At 43.5% G+C, this 16,535-nt stretch overlaps 1 protein-coding gene across 1 annotated transcript in view; it reads left to right on the forward strand.

Annotated features, from left to right (window-relative positions):
- The first annotated feature begins 211 nt into the window (after positions 1-211).
- Positions 212-16,535, forward strand: part of ngef (neuronal guanine nucleotide exchange factor) — a 135,800-nt gene continuing 119,476 nt past the window's right edge. Inside the window, exon 1 of the mRNA XM_061918740.1 lies at positions 212-741. Coding sequence (XP_061774724.1) covers positions 477-741 — 265 coding nt within the window. The 5' untranslated portion in view covers positions 212-476. The remainder of the gene's footprint in view (positions 742-16,535) is intronic.

Raw genomic sequence — 16,535 nt, forward strand, 5'->3', positions numbered from 1 at the left:
ATTTAAAATTCTTTATCGAGACTTTGCTCTTAAGTGGAATACAAGGATATCTAAAATCTAGAGGCAGACTGTACCAATGGGTCACTTTTCAGGTTCGACAACAGTGTGTTTTAAGGCAGAGAAAAGCAGGCAGGCAGGCCAAGCTGAGTTCAGGAATGTCACTGTGTTACAGGGTGGCGTAGAGGGACGGAACCAAACAGAGGAGGGACAAAGAGCAGGAGAGGGAGAGAGAGTCATAAATGCAATAATTAGAGCTTAGGTAGAAATAAGCAAAGCACTCTGGTCTCACTGACTGCCGGTGTATCTTAACAACAGGAAATAATTGAGAAGACTGAAGCACTGAGTATTTGTTACGCTCCAACTCTACTCTTTGCCGGGATTTGTTGAAATGTTGTATTTATTTAGAGGAAGCAACAATTTCTCACAATGGATCTGCTCCAAGATTTTGGCTGATTAGGCTGGATTATTTTTTCTTAATGAATTTTTCAACAATTGAAAAAAAAGATTGTGATACATTTACCATGTCTGTAGCTGCCCTGTTTAGGGGCAAGTGGGGGACAAAATCCCAGGAAAGCCCTGTCAAGCATCAAAACACTGTGGTTCTACCCATCCATGATGAGGACTATGATGATGATGAAGATGACTCCAAGGTAGGCCTGAGCAGAGAGCCTATTCGCAGGAACTCACGCTTTTACCGTTCAATGAGGAAGAAGAGGATGGCCTCATCTGAACACTCTGAAAGTAAGAAAACTACAGTATACATAATTATTCAAACACTATTAAATTAAAGTAAAGGTAAACAGACAATACCTGAGTTGCCAGTAGCCACAATCATATTAGCTCCTTTGCTTTACTTCTACTTAAGTTGTCGCATTGTGTTGCTCCATATTACTTTATGAGAAGTTACAGTAGATGCAAGCCCTACGAAAAGAGAAACAAAGGCTTGGCAGGTGTTTTTAGTGCAATTCTGCAAAACTGCAACCTGAGAAACCTGTTGTGTTGAAATAACACAATTGTCTGAGTAATGACTAAGTGATTTTCATCAAACTCTGATCTCATCATATGGAGCAAAATAATTAAGAGTGAGTTAGTAACCTGATTTGTATTAATAGACACATTGGACGTAAATGAATGACGTACTGTAAATGCTTATTTTATTGTTAAAAGAAACCATTGTTCACCATAGGAATTATCCATTTTTATTGGACCACACCAAAGTGTGGGGCTTGGACTTTGCACAGCATCTACAACAGGCCTTCAATGGGTTAGACAAGTATGATTACCTAATACATAACTAGACAGGCGTAAAATTAAAAAGGCAGTGCATGTCATAAAGCACTGAAGGCTGTCAGAAAGAGATCTATCCATATAAGGATAATTCTGCATCATATTCATAAAAATTAAAGGATTTCCAGTCCTTTCATTTGTATGTATATTGTCACAGGCCTTGTGACAGTAGACTAGATTTAAAATAATAAAATAAGTAACCTTTTTAATATTATTGTCAGTTATATGCATATTTTCTATGGTAATTTTTGGGGGGACCGTGGTGTCTTAACACTATTGTGTTTTGTTACTGTAATGTTGCTAAGTACATCACGAAGGAATATTTAGGCCAAATGTAAATACTGGAAGACATTCCATACAGAAAGAAAGCGGCTTCTGGTCTAAGGCTGTTGGGTTTATGTTTCTCTGTTTGTGAGAATTGTGATTTACAATGTATCAAGATGTTAGACTTCATTTATAACGTTGCAACTTTGTTGTCATACTTTTTTCACTCATCTATTCTCTCATAGTATGACTTAATTTTTTTAACTAACTTTGTTCTCAAGTTTTTCTGTGCCAACCCCCATTGTGACCAAGCAAAAATACTCAAAGGTGATTTAGGGCTCAACATGTTTAATGCCTTCAATTTCAACTTCAGATACACAGCAATTGAGGTAAATTTTAATGATGTTGCTTATACAAATAACAGTTCAAGTAACCGTAGCATGGTATTGTGATAGTCTACATGGTATTGTTCTTTATCATAGATAACAATAAAACATTTGAGATGTATTGTGCTCTATTAGTCATGATGATCAAATAATATACACCTTACACTGTTGTTGGTACTGATGGCCACATCTCAGGCATTTGAGTAGTATAGTGGAACCTTGCTTTATGAACCTGTTGTGTTCACAACTCCATTGAGTAAACCATACAGTTATTTCAGTTGAATTGTACAGCCTCTTGGTGGCCTAGAGAGTAAGACGGAAGAGATGGGGCGAGGTGAGGAGAGAAGAATAATGTAATGTAGGTAAATACAGATACGGGAACAAAGATGCTGACTTGAAAGTAACACGTTCGTATCGGTTATTGCTACACACCCAGCATAACAAGTGGCGACAAGGATAAAGAAATAAAAGAATGGCTTTACTCGGTTTACAACCGCGTTCCTGGAGGGCCCAGGACAGCAGAAGATTAAATTTGAGGATTGGAGGAAGCTATTCAACACCTACTTGCTAGCAATCAGAGGTCACAAATTTTCCGCAGGGAGGAAAAGAGCCCTGCTGATTCACTGTCTGGGAACAGAAGGACGAAGGTTGTACAATACCTTGCCGCTTACAGAGGATACCTACAGTGGTAGTAGCTTACTGTCTTTGCAAACATTCTTCACCCCGAAAGTCAACGTGGTCACGGAGAGATACTGTTTTCCGGCAGCGCGCTCAAATAATGGGTGAGTCAACGAATCACAATGTGGCAGCACTGCGTGAGCTAGTGAAAACGTGTGATTTCAGTGCAATGGAAAATTAAATGATACGTGATCAGATAGTGAAGAAAAAGTGTGTGCCTCGTATACGCGAAAGACTGTTAGAACCCGAGCTAACTCTTGACAAGGATCTTACACTAGCCAGACGAATTGAAATCGCCTTTGCTGATGCAAAAACGTTCACTGAGAGTGGAACAAAGCTAGTCTCTGCAGTCTACAGACAGGGAAATAAGGAAGCGGGAAACCCCAAAGACAAGTATAAGCACAAAGGAGGAGAACGGAATGATGTCATTCAACAATGTTACGGATGTGGGTCTGCTAATCACTTTGCTAATGACCAGTCATGCCCAGCTAAAGAAGGTAAATGCAAAACATGTGGGAAGATAGGCCACTAATCCAGAATGTGCAAATCCTCTGTTAAATCAGCCAATGAAGTGACCGTCCTCAATATTAGCAAGAAGACTGATGTGCAAGGAAAACTAATTGGAACTTTTACTCTGGCTACATCACCTAGGAGTACACATACATGCAAGTGAAATGTTAGTTGACACAGGATCTGCTGTTTCAATACTACCCAAAAAACTGTACAGAGACAACTTCAGCACAAGTAAACTAAGCCCACCTACAGTAAAACTGTTGACATACTCAAGACAGAACCTAAAAGTTTTTGGACATCTTAAAGCAACAGTAACATACCAACAGACGACTGCAAATGGATTTTTCCACATTGTAAAGTCCGGTACACCCCTCATTGGGCTGGATCTATGTGAAGACCTCAAAATAAAACATAAAGGAGGACAGTTGGTGAACCAACAGTGGACTGTGCCATGCTTTCACAGATACCTAAGCTCCCTGAAACTACAACCATTTTGGACATAGGACATGCCAAATGCTTTGTGCATAAGGTACAGATACGCAGGGATGTTAAACCAGTGCAACAAAATCTCAGACGCCTGCCGCTTTCAGTACATGATATCGGCACGGCAGAGGTGAATGAACTGGAAAAGCAGGGAATCAAAGAGGGAGTTGATTCATCCAAATTGGTTTCCCCTATTGTAGTCACTAGGAGGAAGAACGGGAATATCCGCATGTCTGTGGATATGAGAGAACCTAACAAGGCAGTGGTCCCTGACAGCCATCCATTACTACTGATCGAAGAAGTACTAGCTGAGCTGCGTGGGTCAAAGATGTACTCTATCTTGGATCTGAGAAGCGCCTACCATCAACTGGAACTGCATGGGTAGAGCAGAGTTCTCATTGCTTTCATTGCACATGAAGGATTGTACAAATACCACAGAGTTCCTTATGGACTAAGTTCAGCCCCTGCAGCATTCCAGAAAATAATGACAGAAATACTCAGTGGATTAAAGGGGGTGAAGTGTTACCAGTTTGATGTCTATGGGCCCTCACAGGAAGAACATGACACTAACCTGAAAGCTGTAATGAAGCGTATTCAGGAAGTGGGTCTGCAGCTCAACAAAGAAAAATGCCTCTTCAGTCAGACCACACTGACATTCCTGGGCCACAGACTCTCACCTGAAGGCTTACAGCCAAGTGATGGCCATATGACTACAATCCTCAATGCGCCCGCTCCTACCGATGCAGCCACCCTGCGCTCATTCCTGAGCTTAAGTGCATGGTATAGCAAATTTATACCTAACTGAGCCAGCCTGGTCGAGCCAATGAGAGCTTTGTTGCAGAAGAATACTATATTCAAGTGGAATGATGCAGCACAAAAGAGCTTTGATCAAGTCAAAAACATGGTTGTCAACATCCCAGCACTGACACTGTTTGACCCAAACAAACCAACAGTGGTCTCAACTGATGCTTCTGATTACAGACTTGGAGATGTTTTGACACAGGTGAATTAATAAGCAGGAGAGGAAGACACAATCGCTTTCGCCTCTCGCAGTTTATCAAATGCTGAAAGAAAGTACTTGACAGTTGAAAAAGAGGCTCTCGCATGCGTCTGGGCTGCTGAAAAGTGGCATGTGTGGCTCTGGGGAAGGAAGTTCCTGTTACGCACCAACCATGAAGCTCTAACTACACTCCTGACTACCAAGGGAAATAATCCAGCTGGACTTCGGGTTGCCCGGCGGTCTGCTCGCTTAATGGAGTTTGATTAAGTACAGAGCTGGAACACTGAACAGCATCGCTGTCTGCTTATTCAGACAACCACTTCCTGTGACAAACAAAGATTATACTGTGTCGAAGTCGCTATCTTGCGGTTCCACAATTGCACGTCAAAGTGACCAAGCATGTGGAGTTTACAACAGGTTTTAATGTTCTTCACCACAGTATCAGAAAATAAAGTTTGTTGTTTAGACTTTTCAGTTTCTCTCCCGACTTCCTTCTCCTCCAGCACCCGGCCGCTCACTGTTAAAGACACCAGATGATTAGTCCAACATGTACCACCTGTGCAATCTAATCATCTGTCAGCTGTGTCTCGCAGTCAGTACATGCCCCGCCCCTGTCTGATGGCGCTCTGTCTCAGCACCATGGACAGCGGTGTTGACTTTCACTCATGCAGTGCGCTAATCACAATCCCCTTCTACACACCTCCACCGCCAGACTTAGCCAGATAGTCGGAAATATATGCCGCGTGGGGCCGCAGTACCCGGTCCATGAGTCTCTGAAATGTAACAGGCGCACCGAACAAGTCGAACGGAAGGGCCACAAATTGGTACAAACCTTCCGGAGTGGAGAATGCCATTTTTTCCTTGGACTCTGGAGACAAGGGAATCTGCTAGTAGCCCTTAGTCAAATCCAATGTCGTAAAAAAACGAGCAGTGCCCAACCGGTCCAGGAGCTCTTCCACATGGGGCATCGGGTAGGCGTCAAAACGTGACACATCATTCACCTTGCGGTAGTCCACACAGAATTGCACAGACCCATCTTTCTTCCTTACCAGAACTATGGGGCTGCACCATGCACTGTGTGACTCTTCTATTACCCCCAATTCAAGGATGGCTTTTAAATCCTCCCGAACTACTTTGCTCTTGTGTTCGGGTAGCCTATAGGGCCGAGACGACACTGTTACACCTCGACTGGTCTCTATGTGATGCTGGGTGAGGGTCGTGCGGCCTGGCAAGGGGGAGAACACGTCAGCAAAATGTTGCTAAAGTTGGCCACATCTGCTTTCTGTGACGACCCCAGCTCCTCGTTCTCCGCTACCGCCGTCACCATAGAGACAGGCTCCGTTTCCCTCCAACCTTTTAGTAGGTTGAGGTGGTACTTTCTCTCCCGGTGAAAATTGTCTGAGTTGTGTCCCCCTTGTTATACAGGCGCTGTTGACGTTTTTGGGCTTGGAGCAAATTCTTAAGTGACCAATGCCCCAATGTGTGGAGTTTTGCTCTCAAGTCCAAGACGTACTGAATTTCATTTTTACTGGGCTTGGACCTTCCTCCCAGCTGTTTTTAACTAGGTCCAGTACCCCGCGCGGCTTCCTGCTGAACAACAGCTCAAATGGAGAAAATCCAGTTGAGGCCTGGGGCACCTCCCGCACTGCAAATAACAGGGGATTCAACCATTTATGCCAATTTGGTTTGTGCTCGTGTACAAACTTCCGGATCATGGATTTCAAGGTTCTATTCAACCGCTTTACCAACCCATCAGTCGGTGGGTGGTAAACGCTGGTCCGAATGGATTTGATCCCCAATAATCCGTACAGCTCCTTTGACGTGCGTGACGTAAAGGACATGCCTTGATCAGTCAGAATCTCTTTCGGGATTCCAACTCGGGAGATAACTTGAAACAGTGCCTGCGCGACACTCTTGAAGAGATGGAGCTCAGCGGCACTGCTTCGGGATAGCGCGTTGCATAATCCACAAGGACTAGCGCATAGTGATATCCCACGGGTGCTCGGGTGAAATGGCCCGACGAGGTTCACACCAATTCGCTCGGACTTCTATGAGGGGTAATGGCCACAAAGGGGCTCTAGGTGTAGCCACAGAGTTGAATAGTTGACAGTCCGCCGCACGCCTGCCCGAATGCCCGGCCAAATAGAACCTGGCCATTATCTGATTAAGTGTTTTATCATACCCAATGTGACCGGCCATCGGGTTAAAATGTGCCGCCTGGAAAATAATTTCCCGACGGCTTTTTGGCACCAACAATTGGGTGATTTCCTCCCCTGTCTGAGTGTCACGGCTCACTCTGTATAATCTGTCCCTAATCAATGCAAAGTGAGGGAAATCTCGCGTTATCCCCGGGGCAACCCGCTGCCCATCAATCGAAATCACTTGGTCCCTGGTCGTGCGCAGAGTGTCATCTCGAGACTGCTCAAGTGGAAAATCCTCCATGGGGCGCCATTGGGGAACCAGGGAAACCTCCTGGGAAGTCCCCGTCTGCCCCCCTTCCACCTCCCCCTCGGCAGCGTCGGATAAGCTCGCGTCGCCGATGAGAACAGCTCGGGTATCCCCTTTCCCAACCGTCCGTGAACGCACCCCTGCACACTGCTCTATTAACCCCTTAAATCCCGGCCAATTTGTGTAACATGTAACCTTTCTCAATGCCCCGGGTCGAACCAGATTCTTGTGGATCGTGGACTGCTTGCAGCCCGGATCCACCATCGCCCGGTGTATACTCCCTTGTATCCTTACCGGTACATAGTACGTCTCTCCTGGTCCTGGGGAGGGCAGCAAAGTGTTGGCAACCCGGAATACCTTCCCCACTTTCATCGATGGACATTCTCGCTGCAGGTGTCCGAGCCGCCCACACCTCCAGCACGCCTGCCCAGGCATTCGAGGCGCAATTTGCGGGGGGAATCAGCGTCGGCAGAGGCCGGGGCCTGAGGGAGAAAAAGCACAGGAGGGTTGTTTTGAAGCCTCGGCTGGTGGCGCACGCCACCTGCGCGGCGCCAGGATTGGACGCTGCACTGCTTCCGCGGCCTTTTCATCCTTCTTCCTCTCACGGTGAACTGCCAGGTGATCCTCCGCCAAAGCCACCGCTGCTGCCAAGTCCTGAGGACGGAGGTAGCGGACCTCGGCAGCAGCGGACCCGTCTGCGCCGGGATCGCCTCCAAGAATTGTTCCAAAATTATCGTCTTTATTACGTCACCAACCTGCCCGGGTTGCAGCCATCGTGTTGCCGCGTCCCTCAGCTGCTGTCCCAGGGCGTACGGCCGCTCCTCCTGTCCCAGCCGTAGTGCCCGGAAACGGCGCCTGTGATCCTCCTTCAAGCCGCCCGTTCTGTCCTGCACCGCTTGTCTCACGTATCGGCAAACTGAGCGCCGCCCGCTGCGCTTCTCCAGTCAGCAGCGGCAACAGCCTCACAGCCCACTCCTACTCCGGCCACGGCCACGCACATGCTCCCGCCGTGGCCTCAAACATGTCCATAAATGATTGTGGGTCCTCCGCTCCCGCCATCCGGTGCATCCCCACGGGCGCCAATGCTGGATTCGCTGCCACGGGTGCCACCGCTCCAGTCCTCTCGGTCATCGCTCGCAGTATTTGGCTCTGCTGCGCAATCTGCTCCTGCATCGCCTCCATTTGGCGATGGTTTGCTGTAAACACCTCTGCCAGAAGCTGCCCCAGCGCCGCTATTGGGCTCGGCGTTGACATTTTCTCTTTTTGCATTGGGCGCCAGATGTAGAAGTCGCTATCTTGCGGTTCCACAATTGCACGTCAAAGTGACCTAGCATGTCGAGTTTACAACAGGTTTTAATGTTCTTCACCCCAGTATCAGTAAATACAGTTTGTTGTTTAGACTTTTCAGTCTCTCTCACAACTTCCTTCTCCTCCAGCACCCGGACCCTCACTGTTAAAGACACCAGATGATTAGTCCAAAACGTACCAGATGTGCAATCTAATCATCTGTCAGCCGTGTCTCGCATCTGCCTGATGGTGCTCTGTCTCACCACCATGGACAGCGGTGTTGACTTTCACTCCTGCAGTGCGCTAATCACAATCCCCTCCTACATACTGAGACATCGTTCGTCCTTTTGAATCTGCACCAAGGGACTGCAGATATGATGTAACTCTTGTGGACAACATCAGCAAATGGAACTAGCTTTTGTGACACAGATTGATACTGCAACAATCATCCAGTTCCTTATAGCAACCTTTTCTTGGGAAGGCAATCCAAAAGAGTTAGTGAGTGACAATAGTACTCAGTTCACATAAGCTGAATTCGCAAATTTCCTAAAACAAATGGAGAAGTTGAGAGGTTCAACAGTACTCAAAGACTGCCTCCAGACTGCTTCAATCCAAAAGACACCCTGGAAGCCATTCACAAGGTCCTTTTTTATGGATTACAGAGCTACTCCACACTCAACCACTGAAGTGAGCCCCTCACAGCTGCTTCATGGCAGACAAATGAGAACAAAACTCCAAATAATGGATATGACTCCTGTCCACGTAATGAGGATGTGGTGTGTGAACGAGTTAAAAAAATACAGGAATACATAGAACAGTACACAGACAGGAAGAGGAGTGGAAAGAAGAGATCCTTCAACCCTGGTGATCAGGTCAGGATTCGGAAGCCATGGAAGGTAAAGAAAGGAGAACAAAAGTTCACAAAGCCAAGAACTGTCGTGCGATAGAAAAGCCCATACACCTACCTGTTGAATGATGGTGGAGTCTGGAATGCATCACAACTTTCTATACTACCACAAGTGACCACTATGGACAATGACACTGTACAGACCAAACCCAACTGGGAAACAAATGTGGACAGTAGACCTGAGAGGTGTAGGCAACCGCCTAACTGGACTAAGGACTATGTCATGTACTAAAGAAGTTTACACACAGTAAAAGCATTAAAAAACTCCTCCGCCATTTTGAAAATGACGGCAGTGGAAGCGTCACTCATGACGTCACGAATTTGACCCGGCGGTAAAAGTAAGCATGCGCTAATAAATTTGGGCAGTGAGTATTACCTGGCAGTAATTCAAGGCAGGCGCATATTACATGCCCGGCGGCTATTCGAGGATATACGGTAAATGTGCATTTCGTTAGTTATTAAGGAAAATAAATAATGCATGCATGAAAATGTTTTGTAGGCAATTTACATACAGATAAATGCTGCTGTAACAGTTGATTTGTTGTCATTTTATCCATCCATCCATCCATTTCTACCGCTTATTCCCTTTTGGGGTCGCAGGGGGCGCTAGTGCCTATCTCAGCTACAATCGTGAGGAAGGCCGAGTACACCCTGGACAGGTTGCAACCTCATCGCAGGGCTGTCATTTTATTACGTTTGTACTTTCAAAATATTATAGGCATGGTGTTATTTGAATTTAATTACAAAATCGATTGTAAGTTGTGTTACGAAGGAATTCACCTTTATTGAAAGGGGGCGATGTTGTGTTCACTACTGCATTGAGTTAACCATACAATTATTTGAGTTACATTGTACAGCCTCTAGGTGGCTTAGTGAGTGAGACGGAAGAGATGCGGCAAGGTGAGGAGAGAAGAAGAATGTAATGTAGGTAAATACAGATATGCAAATAAAGATGCTGACTGGAAAGTAACGTGTTCGTGTTGGTTATTACTATACAACCAGCATAACAGAACCCCTCTATTTGTGAACTTTTCGGTTTACAAAAGTTTAGATCAAGCTATACATGCCTCCGTGTGCAAACCATTTCTATGTGTACGAACGCTTCATTCGTTCTTTTATTTTGTATTCCAACTGCCGGCAAAAAGCAAGGCGCAGCATTTTTGGGGAAGCGGAGCGCTCCACGTCCCTTGCTGCGCAGTACACTACTAGTCATTTGTCAGTGCTTCAGCGTGTCTGCCTATTCTGTATTTTTTTCACCTGTTGACAATTTTTTTCCATTTTGAAAACTCAAAATGAGTCCTAAAAATAAAACATCAGTGTGAAAAGGAGAGAATCCTATACAATAATGGCGCGCACAAGTATGGAATGAAATTTAAAAAAGATGCCAAGGGAGACTTTTTTCACAGTGAAGGAAAATAGCTACCTCATGTTCAGCGGAGCCTTTTCCACACACATACACATACACACACATGCACACATTCGCAAACAACCGTACACACAAGCATGGCCCCTCCCCCAGATCACTCCGTTTCTTTCTCTGTATGGCTGATCCTTTCTCGTCAGCTCCTCCTTTGATGTAAGTGGATTTTACTTTTTTTATGTTTATTATTGTAACAAAATGGTTATTAAAGTTCAATATTATTCTGATTTGTGAGGGCAACAAAGGGATTGATGAGTTTTTGCACGTGTTGGCAGAGGAGCGCTGACAAGGTGCATCAGCTTCATGTTTTTGTAGTTTTGGCATTTAAGTTTCTGAATCAAGGTTCCATGTACAGTACTGTTAAAAATTACATCATGTGTTTTAAATTAGGCCTTGTGCTCACAAACAAGGAGAGTTTCAAAAACACGTATCTAGGGTTAAAACGATCTCTATCCACACAAATGTATTTTTAAAACTGTCAATGCACATTTTCTCAATAAAAAGCCAGTAAAAACAGCCACAGCTGACTAGGAGCCCTTAACCCTCTGTTATTATAATGTTTATTTTAATATACTAGGTGTACAAGATATGTACAATGTTTTTTTTAAACCAGCCTGCAACTACACAGAACCCCAGGAACATTGTTGCACGCCAAGAAAACTCTTTGAATAATAACATGTTCAATCAGCATAATAGTTAAATATCACATGTACAGTGAAATGTTCATTATTTCTAAAATCAGCACGCACTAACAAGCCATGGAAATCTTGTTGCATGTTGAAGTGCCTAAAGCACACGGACGTACGTGTACCATCCATTGCAAAACTCTCATGGAATTAGAACACATTTAATGATCATTATAGAGATACATGTGCAATGAAGTGTACAGTGTCTTTAATATCAACAAGGAGGAAGGATTCATCATGTTTTGTTTTAGTCACTTGGGCCTGTTATGTGCGTGCGCATGATCACGCCGGGCTCCATCTACACGAATGGAAGCAACACACGTAATTTAACTTCATGATATGTTGTTAAACAAGGATTATAAATATGAGATAATGTTGCATCTTTCTTATGACACAAAGCAAAAAGTATTGCTTGTCAGAATTGATTTATTAGCAATCGTATCCAAAACAGCTGACTGTTATAGTCGCCCATTTTGTGCGTCTTTTTTGTCAATGTTGAGTGAAAATAGTAGCATGTTTACGTACTATACAGTAAATCCTCTTTATAGAGTGTAAAGGCAGTAAGGCAGTGTTGTTCAGCTTGGAAATGACAGTGCACGTCGTCAGTGGAGTACGTCTCCGTTTGTGCTGTGCACACATATGCTGAGTGGAGAGTTTTGGAACATTACACTTTGGCCAGCGTTTGCAAAAGTCTGTGTTTCTAAGGACAAAAGTGCGTCTGCGTGTGGACAAGATCGAGGCCTTAACGGAGAGATAAGTATGTGATAATTAAGTTCAGTGTTTGTGTGGACATGGCCTTAGTTTTTTCTGCATTTTCTAGTACACACAACATTTTTTTACATGATATTACCCCTTTTGATTTCGCTCCCATCTCCCATGCGATTCCCAGTGGGCACAGAGACGTTTAATCAACGTTACTTTCCCGTGTTGAAATAACTTTGGATTTGGGTTCAAAATGAAAGTTGGATCAACGTTTAAATACCGACGTTGAATCAACATCAGTGGTTCAACGTTGATTCAACTTTCAGTTTCAACCTAACAGAGACGTTTAATCAACGTTTAATCAATGTTGAAACAACGTTACTTTCCCGTGTTGATATAACGTTGGATTTGGGTTGAAAATGAAAGTTGGATCAACGTTTAAATACCGACGTAGAATCAACGTCAATATTTCAACGTTGATTCAACTTTCAGTTTCAACCTAAGATCAACTCAATATCAACCAACCAATTATCAACGTAATATCAACCAATATATCAATATAATTGAAGACAACAAAACAGAGTGCACACTATATAGCTCCAGGCTGAATCCTGTTAATGCAAATTTAAAATTAAGTACAAAGAAAATCGAGAATGTCAATCAATATTATTATTTATTTAGCCTGTGATGCACATCCTATTCCTCCCTTCCGTCCTGGGGCATATTTGAGTTTATTTTTTATGGCATCATGGTCCATCCTGTCGGTCCCTTTCTGGGTATCCAAGACACTACCTGTAAACAGGCAAAAAGAATACAAATTAATCAAGGGTGCATGTGATTTACCCAAGTAATATTATCTTGTGCAATATTCAGAGTATACTTAATTGTTTACAAGTAACTGCAATACAGAGTGATCCCTATCTCTTTCAAGTTAATGTAATTATTAAACACACACACAAACTCACCTGTGACTACATCAAGCAGCTTCATCTCGGCAAAGGCAGTTTTTCCCCCTCTCCCCTTCATGTTCAGATTGGACATTAATTCATTTGTCATGAGCCTGATATTTGAACACGCAAGTCATACATGCAGGCCAAAAAGTACGGAATTGTGCATTATTATAATTCCCGATCTAGCACTCATAGATTAGAAATTGGGTCTTACATCGCCTATTCTTAATATATATGTAGAGAAAGAGGAAAGTACCTGTCCATGATGGTGCTTAATCAGCTCTTTAAGTCATATCCACCAATCTTTGAGAGGCTGGCTGTTTGCAAATATACAAGAGAATGTGTTTAGCATAAACTGGGGGAAGGGGCTGGCAAACACATACATACATTCAAGTATAGGGCCTGTTTTATTTACACGTGTTTTATCTACACGATTTCATAACCTGAAATTTCTACCTAAATACAGTAATATTTCCGATGTAAAAACAGCAACACAATTATAATGTTATAATTACTTACCAGCAAATCTTTCTTCCTTGGTTGAGTTTTTATCAACTCGTCAAGGTCGAGTAGTTCCTCCACTGTCTCCAATTTCTGCACATGGAAGGAAAAGTCCTCCGGCTCGTACCTTTGGCCCAGCTGCTTAATGTTGTTGCGGATGTCGGTCAGCAGGTAAAGGACTTTACGCTGAAATTCTGGAAGTGACCACAGTCAGTTAGTTTCAGTTAAAGTTGTACATACTGATAAATAAATAAATAAAATAAAGATGAAACAAAATCTGTCTGGATATTTTATTGTCATATATTTTAGTATACATGTTGGCCAACAGGTCAACATTTGGAAGTTTCAATACTTGACAAAAGCTCTTGTAATAGCAGTACTGGCGTTATCAGTGAAATAAAAAAATAAGTAAAGATAAAAGCATTTAATATTACATGGATCCTTTTATGGGCGACTCGTGGACTTGCCTTTTGTGACAACAAAAGCCTTGCAGTCAAACTAATTAAAAAGTACCTGTACATAAAATAAACTGGCAACATTTTAAATAAACATTAAACTGAGCCAGAAAAACCTAACTGCCATCCAGACGGGTGTTTTGAAGATCGAAATCAAAAGGAAGTAAATTACGCAGTGACTGGCGCGGCTGTAAAAGACAATGGGTACAGCAACCAAAAAAAAATTGTAGTTTTGTGTTAGCCTGGAAAACCAATTGTTTGCTTTTGGGAAGGTGGGGAAAAAAAATTGTTAGTTTTCTGCTTGGGGAGAAGAAAAAAGTTTGCTCAGGAAGAAAAACCATTTACCCTCCCTCCACGTTTCATCTCGTCCACCCCTTATACAGTCGAAAACACCGTTGAGAATAGGCGTGAGATAAATTTTCGTTTTCCTGCGTCCCTCTTGTGAAAGGGCCAAAATTATATCACTATAAATAACCAGTATTATCTCAAAGTACAAACCTGAATCTTTATGGACCTCGATGGTTTGCTTTTGCAGTGAAATAGTTCGATTTCAAATTCAAATCTTCGCTCTTCGTCTTGGTTGCTGGATTCAAAGGAAGTACTTCAGCACGCATGCGCACAAGCTTGGCTGTGATACGCTACGTGGTGTATGTGCTTCAGCACGCTGCCATCAAGCGGCGGTTTCGTTGAAAACTGTCGCAAATGGCCGATGCGCGGGCAGAATGTTTGGCAAGTTGAATTGTACACTTTGAAACGACGTTGAATCGACGATGTACCCCAATGATGAAAACAAACCAGATTTGCCACATATGGTGTGGTGGGGTCAGTTGGTTGTGATTTGGTCGGGATACGGTTGAGTGACGTCGCAACGTAATTTCAACGTCACCTCGACGTTGAACTAAGGACGGGTGCCCACTGGGTTAACTTAAAGATCTAAAACATTTTCTATGTACACAAAAGTTTTATGTCTCTCAAATATTGGTCACAAATCTGTCAATCGTTGTTAGTGTCATTTGTAAATCCCAGTTTTCACAGTTCAGGCAAGAGGGCAGGCAGCTGGCATGGCTTCGTGTTTGTGTGAGCGGTTTGCTTACAATGTGGATTGAGTGTCCCTTGGTAGCAGAAGGGTTATGGCAGTGCTGTGAATGAATCAAGTATTTTGTGACTTTTGTATATTTGTTTAAAGGCCTTCTGAAATGAGATTTTCTTATTCAAACAGGGATAGCAGGTCCATTCTATCTGTCATACTTGATCATTTCAAGATATTGCCATATTTTTGCTGAAAGGATTTAGTAGAGAACATCGACGATAAAGTTTGCAACTTTTGGTCGCTAATAAAAAAGCGTTGCCTGTACCGGGAGTAGGAGACGATATGCGCGTGACGTCACGGGTTGTAGGGCTCCTCACATCCTCAGGCCAACTTAGATGAGATTTTCTTATTCAAACGGGGATAGCAGGTCCATTCTATCTGTCATACTTGATCATTTTGCGATATTGCCATATTTTTGGTGAAAGGATTTAGTAGAGAACATCGACGATAAAGTTCACAACTTTTGGTCGCTAATAAAAAAGCCTTGCCTGTACTGGAAGTAGCAGATGATATGCGCGTGACGTCACGGGTTGTAGGGCTCCTCACATCTTCACATTGTTTATAATCATAGCCACCAGCAGCAAGTGCAATTCGGACCGAGAAAGCGACGAGTTCCCCATTAATTTGAGCGAGGATGAAAGATTCGTGAATGAGGAAAGTTAGAGTGAAGCACTAAAAAAAAAAAAAAGAAAAAAAAGAAAAGAAAAGGCGACGGCTCAGGCGACGGCAGTGTGAGCGATTCAGATGTTATTAGACACTTTTACTAAGATAATTCTGGAAAATCCCTTATCTGATTATTGTGTTAATAGTGTTTTAGTGAGATTATAAAGTCATACCTGAAAGTCGGAGGGCTGCGGTGAACACCAGTGTCTCTCAGAGAAGCCAATGGAGGAGCCAAGATCACAGCTGCCTTTTTTTTTTACAGCTACAGGAGGAGGTCGCATAATCCACTCAAGTCTCCAGTAAGAGCCGACTTAATATCACAATTTTCCCATCCAAAAACTTGCTGGTTGACGTAGAGAAACATTTTCGCTTGACCGCTCTGTGTTAAAGCTTCACAACAAACAAAGAAACACCGGCTGTGTTTCGGTGCTGAAGGCAGATGCAATCCATCGCTTTCCACCAACAGCATTTTTCTTTATAGTCTACATTATTAATTGAACAAATTGCAAAAGATTCAGTAACACAGATGTCCAAATTACTGTGTAATTGCGCGATGAAAAGAGACGACTTTTAGCCGTAAGTGGTGCTGGGCTAATATGTCCGCTACCACCCATCGTCACGCGAAGTCATCACTCCGCGACGTTTTCAACAAGAAACTCCGCGGGAAATTCCATCCATCCATCCATCATCTTCCGCTTATCCAAGGTCGGGTCGTGGGGGCAGGGAAACCCAGACTTCCCTCTCCCCAGCCACTTCGTCTAGCTCTTCCCGGGGGATCCCGAGGCGTTCCCAGGCCAGCCGGGAGACATAGTCTT

This window comes from Nerophis ophidion, linkage group LG13 (genome assembly GCF_033978795.1).
Source record: "Nerophis ophidion isolate RoL-2023_Sa linkage group LG13, RoL_Noph_v1.0, whole genome shotgun sequence".
Lineage (NCBI taxonomy): Eukaryota > Metazoa > Chordata > Actinopteri > Syngnathiformes > Syngnathidae > Nerophis > Nerophis ophidion.